A 10,800-nucleotide genomic window follows, 5' to 3' on the forward strand; every position below is an offset into this window, starting at 1 on the left:
TTTACTTTTCCCCTCCCACCTTAAGTGCCCCTAGATGTTCTAGAGGTATAGCCGCTAGTATATATACAATAATAATAATATAGGAGATAATAAATTTACATATTTTTCTTCTTCAAAAATAATTAACACTTGTATAATCGTTAAAATATGGCGATGCTTCAGAATTATTCATCAGTTGCTTTTTACTATCAGTAAAGGATAATTCAAGGTAGGTACATTTTACTTCTTTTACTCTAAAACTTTATTGTTGCTTTTTGTTCCTTTTTCATTAATTGTCAGATCTGTTTTATTTATAAGTTAATCACTTGGCTATTTTTTCATATGTATCATCCTACCATAATTCATATTATACAAACCTAAACTAAAGGTACTATTTTCTTTATTTTAGAATGGCTAAGATTTGGATTTCAGCTGCCGTAAGTGCTTTTGTACTAATGTTGATCTTAGCTAAAGGTTAGCATTTTTAATATCAACATTTATTGAGCTATTGAATTTTTTTTGAAAGAAGTAAACTGATATTTTAATTGATTTAGTGGAAAGCCTAAGAGGATTTAGTGGACCCAAAGCTTATAATGTTGTAGCTAAGTCCTTGGAGGAATGCAACAAGATTTGTATGGAGAACAAAAACTGCCTGAGTTCATTTTTTATTAGGACAGCAAAGATGTGCATAATTCGAGGTAGAATTTCTTTTATAGATCAGATAGGGAGGTAAAAGGGCTAAAATGCCACTCTCCTTCAACTTGTATCTCAACTACTGTAAAGGATGTAAGTAAAAAAAAGTCTGAGGAGATTCCATTTTTTGCAACTATTAGTCTTCGTTTCTTTAGGTCCTTTTTACTTCAAAACTTAAATTGGCTATTTTTTAATTTACCTGAAGGACAAAATTTAAAGGGACTGTGAACGTAAATATTTCTCATCAGATTATCAAACCTTAACATCATCTCATTCATATAATCTCAAAGATACGGCAAAACTGGCTCTCGTTTCTTTTAAAAATGGCTGTTTCCGCCGATTTTTACTATATCCAAGTTTAGGGAAAACATTTCTGGAGTATAAAAATGTGCAGTTAATTGTCTTTTTTTCCTTCTATAGCTAAAACTAAACTTTTTGACATAGTTCTCTGTTTTTCCTAATGGTTAAGCCTACTTTTAACATTATCCTTGCTTTAAACCAAATTATAGTAATTTAGAAATTGATAAAATAAGCAATATATTTTATTTAATATCAAATACAATAACAAAGAAAAAACAGGGAATACTAATAAAGTTGCAATATTTCTTTATTAACAGTCTGATAAAAGTGTAATCTTAAAGGTAATTTTTTATATTAAAAAACGTAAGGCATTATTGTCTATTGCCCATGTCAATGTCACAAAACCTTTAGATTCCAACTATAATAAATTTGCTCACTTTTAGAAAAATCTGGAAAACCAGAAAATTCAGGAAAACCCCAACGACCAGTAGGTTTCGTAACTTCTTCTTGTTGTGTGTAAGTATTTCAATTTTCTCTCTCAAATATTTGCATGGTGTTTGAATTATCAAAAAAAATAAAATGATAATCCTGAAGTTTTGAAATTCACAGATGTTGAATTAAAATTTGAATTTCATACATAAAAACACGTTAGAAGAAATTTCATTATTTATGGTTATTGTTAGAAATAATAACATAATATTTGTTTTTGTTTTCCCTTCTATCAAATAACATTAAAGGAAACCTGCAATAAATACACCGCTTTAACTACTGAAAGACCAAATTCCCCAAATTTGAAGCCTTTAGCTTCAATAACAAAAAAAATATTTTAATATGGCTTTTAGGTAGATATCATTTTTTAGATTTTCTAGCGTTCATGATAGAAATTTCACTTTTAAATTACGTAGCTAGATACATAAAACATACTTTTAAAGTTTTGAATCTAAAATCTCATTTAAAATGTATACAACTTTTTTGTTATTGAAACTGAGAATCAATATTTTAAATATTTATTTTAAACAGGAAATATTCATGAAATCAATTGTTTTGATTATTTTTTTAGGACCTCAATTCCTAGGGCTTGCCTAGCGGCCCAAGGTACTCCACTATGTCAAACTTTTGCCACAAATCGATGTAGAGCGCAACCACAACCTGATACCTATCTTGGTTGTCTGTAAGTATTTACTTCAATTGTGTATATACAATCAATGAATTTGTGGATGTTGTGTCAGGGGAATTTTGGTTTTCAATTTAGGTTGGCAATATAGTCTTAGTCCATGGTATGGAGGTGGGGCTGGATGGGGGATGTGGTTTTATTGTAAAGTTGGACAAAACATATTTTAGGTGTGTGAGAATCTATCACAAAATCGCTGTATTCTATATATATTTATTCTACTGGATCTTTCTTAAAAGTGAGAGTAGGTGATCTCCATATTTTAATGAATGATTGTTTTGTCTGCAAGCCCTGCATATACTTTCAGTGCACTCCTGTCAAGGATTTTAATGTTTTTATAGCTCTGAACCATTGATAAGCTTTTATTAATAGGAGATTTTTTGCCTATTTGTGTATAATTATTATAAAATATAATATAATAAGAATATAATTATAATATTCTAATTCATAATTTCATCTAAAATGAATAAAACAAATATCTAGAAATGCCATGGACGATGTCTGTAAAGAATATAGCCCTCATTATTATGCATGTAATGATGCTGTTAGAGCAATCTGTAATGGTAATTGTCAGCCCATTGGCAGGTATGTCTATGGAAACTCTACATTTGCTAATTAGAACAAATAATGTGTCCAACATATCCAATTATTTGCTAAGACTATTGCATACTGCTCAATGCCTGATCAATCATTTTTTCAAGTCACTAATTGTTACTATTGAACTATTGGACACTTTTAATGGTACGAACAGGCTTTGGCTAAGTTAAATTTTTTTTAAATTTGCTAAAAGTTTATACATGTATTCTATTGTACCATAAATGTAACCTTAATCTGACTTGTTAATTTTTAACTAAGTTCAATTTTGGGACTTTATTCTATATGAATGCTGTCATACTAAAAATGTCTCCCTTTAATTTTTAAAAATTCGATACAATTTGAACTCGTTAGGATACATTTTCTTTATATAAAGTTCTCTAACCTAATTTAGAACTTGCATTATTTTGTCGTAATAATATTATGTGTGGGTGTTTAAAAATTTATCTATTTAAATTGTATTTTTTTCAATTGCTTATTAAGCTTTCAATAATCATTTTATTATGAGTTTTATAATCCTTATACTATAAAGACAATATTCAAAATTTTTTGGGTTATAAGGAGTGAATCCCCCATTTTATCAGATTAAATATCCCCCAATTTATAATAATATATCAGATACATTATCTCTCATTGTGCTAAGGTTCCTTTTTTATTGGATACAAATAAATTTAAATGGTTTCACTTATTCACTTTTTTTGGGATGAAAAAAACGACAATTTTTTAGTCAAAAAGATACAAAAGTTAAACACACATTTCCAAATTTTCGAAGGATACACTTGTTATCTTTATAAAGTAAAAAAAAAGTCCGTTTAATAGTTTTCTCCATTTTGATACATCCATGCAAGCATGTGTATTTAAGGGTATAACTTGAATGGATCTCCTAAGAAGAAATGGCAATGATTATGGAACTTGATATTGAAGCAAATTAGAACCAAATTATCTTTATTTAAATTTTGTAAAAATTTCCAAAACTAAAAATTGAAAGACTTTGTCCTAATGCTTGTTTCTATATATACGTATATCAATTTTAGAATATAAACCTTTTTGAAATACATATATTAAATTATTCTTGTTTTGTTTATTCTAAATATTACTTCACTATATTTTGGTGTTGCTCCAGAAAATTTCTATTCCTTGGTTCTGGAGTCATTACTTTACTAACAGAAATATATACAGATTTAGCTGCTGAAAGACTGCAACATTTTAACAAGATATTTTAGGTATATGAAAATTTACAATTGCTCATGATATAAATTCTAATATTAAATTATGACGCCTAGAAGCAAAATTATAATCTTATTTTCAGCAAAAACTTAGGTTACCAGTAACTTGTTAATTTAATTTTACATAAAAAAACCTTTTCATAGTCAAAATCTGTCCAAAAAAATCGGTTTTACTTTACATTTGTAAGCATAAATTCATAGCTGAAAAATGCAGTGATTCAGGGATAGGACAATGAATCCAGTATTCAATATTTTAGGAGTCTAAGATTTCTATAATATTTGTTTGCAGTTATGATTATAGAAATTATTTATAATCTTTTGTAAATTGAATCTTTCTAATACATTTGTTTTATCTAATTCTTGTTTAATATTTATCCCGATTAATGTGTTGTGGAAAGAAATTATAATAAGATTATTAGTTATTATGAGCGAGGCTTTTCTATACTATTTCTTAGGTCCCACCCGTCCGTCTGTACGTAACGATTAGCTCTTTTTGTTTATTTGGACATGTTAGACGATTCTTATTAATTTCAAACTTTGCAAGGTGATTCTTATAAAAGTTAGGTACGATTTAGAAAGCATAGCAACCAGAAAATAGTTATTTGTAACATGGTGCTACTTATATAGTAGCTGTGCTAATAACCTATAATCCTGTGCTTATTTATAAGGGTTGTGTATCTTGAATTTAAAAGTCTTTTACTTACAGACAAAAATAGCTTAGAATCGTCAAAACAACATTAAAAGAATCATTATAATTTTTTATTTCCATGCTAATATGAGTGAACAAAATTTCAATTTCAATGTAAAAGGCAGTTAAACTATAAATTTGTATCATACATTTACAGTCCTCAAATAAAAAAAAGAAAATACATACCTAAAGTGTGGAAAAAAATTACACTTTGAAAGCATGGCTATGCTACAGTTACAGTTTGTCTGTACATGTTCCCAAAAGTGATTGCTCTAATCTTAATTAATGGCAAATTATTATTATTTTATAAAATCATACATTTCACTAAAGATGAAATATTATTTTGAAAGGGAGGCAACCCATGATCAACTGCATTTTTAAAGAAGATTCCTATAGAATAACTTTTATGTATAGCATCTCTAAAGCTAAAAATTAAGATAATTTTCCTATATTACAAAAAAATTAATAATTTATTGATTTTTTGTTTAGAATCCTAAGTAACTTTTTATTACACAAATATAATAATAAAATATCATAAAATATCATTCGGCTGTTTTTTTTTTTATGTGAAACAGTTTTATAGAAAGCAAACTAATATGAAATATTCTAATATACATGGACGACATCATTAATTTGAAATTTGATTTAACTTTGAAGACAAATATATTTTACATTAGATGTTTGTTTGTGTCAAATTATATGGTAATAACTATTTTGCTGCAGTTATAATATCATTGTTAGAATTTTGATAAATGCATGTAGAATATATTTTTGGCATGTAAACTTAATTCCCACCAAATTTTATATTAATATTTTTTTTAAAAGCACATTTTATTCGTCTTAAACCATTTAAATTTGTGTTAATTTTAAACTTTGATCATATGAAAGGATATAATATCTAAAGAAACTTGACCAAAATTGATGGATATTCCATAAGTTCCATAAATTTTTTAAAAGGCACTTTGGAAAACCGGTTTTTAGGCGTAATTTGTTGAAAACCATGAAATATTTTTTGCTTTACCAAAATATTAACCCTTAACGGTCGGGGGGGGGGGGGCGTTGAACGCCCCCTCCTCTTTTCTATCTCATTTTCTGTGTGTGAAAGATAAAGAGCCCAAACTGCGTGACTTTTTAAGTTTGGGTATGACACATATTTGAGAGTTGGAATTTTTTGAATATCTCCATCCTGGCGGGCACAGGATGCCAGCAAACCTGGCAGGGTCATCCAGGTAAACAGCAAAATTATTTTTTTGTCTAAAACAAAGCATTTTATCTTTCCAAAATACTTAAATATCCTCTAGTAGTACATCTTCATATGCAATACAGGTGTTCAAGTCAAGTACAGCTGCGGCCGCTGAAATTTATATTTTGAAATTTATAATATAAAATTTACATAAAGATAAACATTTTCTGGAAAAAAATTGTTCTTCTAGCTTTAAAACTAAGAAAATTACAGCCGTTTGAAATTTTTAAGTAAAAAAGTACCTAAAAACAAAGGTTGTTAAAAAAAAAGAAGGAAGCGAAAATTGACTTTGACTTTAAAAAGTCAGAAATTCATTATCAAACAGGAGACTTGCACAAAAAAAATTAGCCCTCTAGCTCTAATAGGAACTGAGATAATAGAAGGGGCGTTGAACGCCCCCCCCCCCCGTCCGATTAAGGTGCGGCAAGGGGCCCGACTGTTAAGGGTTAAGTAATATGTTGTATGATAAATCTAAAAGATTTATATATTTCCTGTATTTTAGACCTTATTTTGGCATTTACTTTTTTCAGTAATATATTATCATACTCTAACTACTGCATGATATTTTATTAGTATATACAAAAGCTCTAGAAATGGATAATCTTTGTCTTTTTAAACCTAAATAACTATTATGTTAATATGTTTATATTAGGTATCTCTCAAAATAAATACCAACATATAATTAAAAAATCATTATTTTAGAAATTATAATATACATATTTATTAGCCTGTCCCGGATTTGAAAAATTTTGTTAAAATTTTTGCCCCCAGCCATAATATAGTTCATTTATGCAAAATATTGACCCATGCAAAATATTTTTTCTGTAATGCAAAAATTGCGATGGTACAAGCACTGCAAAGTTTTTAAAATTTGCAAAAAAGACCTGTTTTTAAAGCTCTTGTACCATCTCAATTTTAAAGATTTTTACAAAATTTCAATTCTAGTGTGTCTATATAAACCTGAAATTTACCAAAAAAAATGGGGGCAGTCTCAATTCTAACATATAATGGAAGAAGGTGTAGCAAGTAATTTTCCAAAGTAAAAATTGCCAGATTTCATACATAAATAATGGGGTTGGGCTGGAATCGATAGATACAGATATCCGGCTGATTCATAATTCTGGATATCAAGTATTTAGGGTTATATTGACACACTAGAATTGAAATTTCGTAAAAATCTTTAAAATTGAGATGGTACAAATTTTTTAAAATCTGCAAAAAGACCGTTTTTAAAGCTTTTGTTTCATCTCAATTTTAAAGATTTTTATGAAATTTCAATTCTAGTGTGTCAATATAAACCTAAATACTTGATATCCAGAATTATAGATCAGCCGGATATCTGTATCCATCCAATCCGGCCTAACTCTATTATTTGTGTATGAAATCTGGCAATTTTTACTTTGAAAGATTACTTGCTACACCTTTGTCCTTCATATGTTAGAATTGAGACTGCCCCCATTTTTTTTGGTAAATTTCAGGTTTATTTTGACACACTAGAATTGAAATTTTTTTTAAATCTTTAAAATTGAGATGGTACAAGAGCTTTAAAAACAGGTCTTTTTGCAAATTTTAAAAATTTTGCAGTGCTTGTACCATCGCAATTTTTGCATTACAGAAAAAATATTTTGCATGGGTCATTATTTTGCATAAATCAACCATATTATGGCTGGGGGCAAAAATTTAAAAAAAAATTTTCTAAAACGGGACAGGGTAATATTTATGTATTTTGTTATGCCGAGTTCATAAGGCATAAATAGTCGAACTGACAGAACAGAATTGTAGAGTAACCACGCATAAAATAAAAAGGGGAGAACCAGCCTATATAGTTACAGACTATATTTATGATAGTAAGGAAAAAAGGCGAATACTAGAGTAACAATGGAGTGCTATAAAAAATACATAACAGAACAAATTTTTCAGGTAGAAAACAGCTACATAATGAACAATTGGATATATACACACAATAGAAGAAATAAGAAGGATAAAACAAGAAAGATATCACAGAAAAAGAAAAATATTATAAGTTTAAGAAACATGTTTAAGTATTACATTGATAGTTATTTTTATTTTTATAATGTTAGTGAGTCTAAAATAACTCCATAAGAAGAATGCAAAATAGGATATACGTATTTTTGGATGAGTCATCGCTATGCATATATATATATATATATATAGGTATACAAACGTTTCAACCCCTTATGGAAAAACAACCCTTTATACAAAAGCACAGAAAACGATTATGCATCTCTACAGGTATAACAAGGGAAAACCAACTGGATATGATACCAGTCATTCCAGCTTGGTCCCTTGGTCAACAAATCTTCACAGGTTAGAAATTTTTAGGTTCGGTAAAAGTTTTTCTTTGGTAGATAAAAGGTGCTTTTCTATTTCTGTGCTGGCGTTTTCTTTAACTTTGATTTTTCCCTTATTCTCTTGTTGTTATTTTGGACTTTAACTTTTTGATAGTTTGAGAAACATTTATTCTAACTTTACAGTTTTTTTATTCATCTCTTTTTCTCCACTTCTTTTCTTTTTCACTTTAACAGCAATATTTTCTTAGCCTAAAAATAAAAGAACTTGTTAAAAATTAGCCTAAGTATTTTCACATAGTTTTTCATATTCAAAAACATCTTAGTTCTAGTAGTAGAAGGATTAGAAATACTTCTGCCTTCTTTTCCCTTGAGGAAGTATAAAAACATAGTCGATATTTAGCAGGGTTCGGAAGCCGCAGCCGCAGCCGCAGCCTCAGCCTCAGCCACCATCAGCCGCGCGGCTTACGAGAAGCCTCAAAATCAGCCGCGCGGCTTCCTCAGCCACCCAATAAGCCTCAGCCTTAGTCGCAGCCGCGCGGCTTAAAGAAAACATAAGCCACTGTAAGCCTCAGCCGCATTCAGCCACTGTAAGCCTCAGCCACTGTAAGCCTCAGCCACAAAACTCCAATTCAGCCACATTAAGCCTCAGCCGCACTAAGCCTCATTCAGCCAACGCCCCTCTAAGCCTCAGCCGCAATCAGCCGCGCGGCTTATAGTTGGGGAAGCCTCAGCCACACTCAGCCGCGCGGCTGTTAATAATTTGAAGCCGCAGCCGCACTCAGCCGCGCGGCTTCAAGAGAGCCTCAGCCGCAGCTGCAAAGTTATGATTATGCCGCAGCCGCAGCCGCGCGGCTTGATATTTGTAAGCCGCAGCCTCAGCCGCAGCTTAATTTTTTAAATTCAGCCGCAGCTTTGACACAGCCGCGCGGCTGAGATATTGTAAGCCCCAGCCGCAGCCGCAGGTGCTAAATTAGTACAAGCCTCAGCCGTCAATTCAGCCGCGGGGCTTAATTTTCATTTAATTTTGTCTGTCTGAAGCTTAAGATCTCAGCAACCACTGAACTGACAATGTTGTCCTTCTCAGGAATCCTTTTACTAAAGTAACAGGATGTCTGTGTGTCTGTGTATCTGTGTGTCTGTACCGAAGGATCTCTCTAACCGCTGAACCGATCGGGTTCTCCTTAACAGGGTAGCTTCTCATAGGTCCTGGGAAGGTTTATAAATATTTTTTTGGGGGTGGGACACCCCCAACCCCCCAAAAAAATTAAAATCCCCCCCCCTCAAAAAAAGAAATTTTTTTTTAAATTTTTAAAACTAAAATTAAAAATGAGGGGGGAGGCCCTAAAAAAAAAATCCCCCCCTCCCAAATAAAAATTTTTTACTTTTCTTTAAAAATTTAAAATAAGAAATTGGGTTATTAAATTTGACTCTCTCTCTTCCTCAAGTGCCCCCTAGAGGCCTCTAGGGGCGTAGCCGCTAGTTATATATATATTGACATTGGATGGTTTTGAGCTAATTTTGGGGTGGGGGTCAGACATTTCCATCGCCAAAAAATAATTTTTTTAAATGTTATACTTTTAAATTTTTTTATATTCTTTTATAAAAATTTTATCTTAAGTTTTTTTTTAAATTACAACATAGAAACTACCATCTCGAACAACTACAAAAAGTTTGAACCTGTAATGTCTTCTACACTGTTATGCCGGGGTTATAAGTTCGAATTTCACCAGGAGCAATACGTTTTTGAACGTTGATACTTATGAATATTATTGAATACTATTTATAGGGTAACTGCCCTACTGACGTACGTTTGCCTAATTTTATTGTTTTTAAAAGATACAAATTTTTCAGAATTTACTTAATATTCACTATGAATTTGTATTATCTTAAATTTTTTTTCTTGTACAAGTGGCCTATTTAGCTCAATGGTAGAGCACTCGTCTTGTAAACTAGGGACCGTGAGTTCAAACCTCACAGGGGGCAATCAATTTTTGTGATACTCAAGTTATATAGTAGCTTCTCTATTATTTTTCCGTTTAGGTACGCAATACTTGTTCTATATAATTAAGCTTCTCCTACTTAGATATTTCTTCAATTTTAAATGTATTTAATACTTTGTGGTTGATGAGAGACACTGAAAAAGTTATGCAAAAAAAAGATTTATACATATTTAATTTTTTATAGTATTTTTAAATTAATGAAAATAATTAAATTAAGATTTGGGGAGGGGGGAGGGTGTGTGTGTGTGTTTATTTTGAACACAAATTATCCCAATATGTTTTCTAACAAAAAAAATTTAAACAGCGATGTATTTTACTTTTTAGAGTTGGTTAAAAAAAGGTCTGTAAAATGCAATAAATTGTCCTGTATAATATGCAAAAAAATCTACATAAGAGAGAGAGAGAGAGAGAGAGAGACTGAAAAATATTAAACTCATCTATCATCACCAGGATTTGAACGCATGATTATTATAACTGGAAGCCAGCACTTTGACCGCCATACCACAGGAGATAATAGATTTCCTTCAAATTAATAAGATACATAGAGAGAGATAAATAAATAATAAACTGAAAAAAATTATTTACATCTATTAT

At 30.5% G+C, this 10,800-nt stretch overlaps 1 protein-coding gene and 1 non-coding gene across 2 annotated transcripts; both read left to right on the forward strand.

The window, feature by feature from the left end:
• Nucleotides 1-134: 134 nt before the first annotated feature.
• Nucleotides 135-3,757, forward strand: LOC145323427 (uncharacterized). Its single transcript, XM_080165840.1, has 7 exons — nucleotides 135-208; nucleotides 389-453; nucleotides 534-677; nucleotides 1,416-1,488; nucleotides 2,033-2,143; nucleotides 2,627-2,728; nucleotides 3,600-3,757. Exons 2-7 carry the CDS (start codon nucleotides 390-392, stop codon nucleotides 3,604-3,606), a joined length of 501 nt encoding a protein of 166 aa, XP_080021966.1. The 5' UTR covers nucleotides 135-208; nucleotide 389; the 3' UTR covers nucleotides 3,607-3,757.
• Nucleotides 3,758-10,117: 6,360 nt separating this feature from the next.
• Nucleotides 10,118-10,189, forward strand: TRNAT-UGU (transfer RNA threonine (anticodon UGU)). Its single transcript has one exon. It is a non-coding gene; the product is annotated as a tRNA-Thr (tRNA).
• Nucleotides 10,190-10,800: the final 611 nt, after the last annotated feature.

Source organism: Acartia tonsa, chromosome 6 (assembly GCF_053477335.1).
Source record: "Acartia tonsa isolate MP-2025a chromosome 6, ASM5347733v1, whole genome shotgun sequence".
Taxonomy (NCBI): domain Eukaryota; kingdom Metazoa; phylum Arthropoda; class Copepoda; order Calanoida; family Acartiidae; genus Acartia; species Acartia tonsa.

Bases quoted from the DNA above. Each gene is read 5' to 3' on its own strand.
- LOC145323427 (XM_080165840.1), top strand. From the start codon at position 390: ATGGCTAAGATTTGGATTTCAGCTGCCGTAAGTGCTTTTGTACTAATG. The intron at 454-533 runs GTTAGCATTTTT...TAATTGATTTAG, and splicing joins AATGTTGATCTTAGCTAAAG to TGGAAAGCCTAAGAGGATTT. The intron at 678-1,415 runs GTAGAATTTCTT...GCTCACTTTTAG, and splicing joins AAAGATGTGCATAATTCGAG to AAAAATCTGGAAAACCAGAA.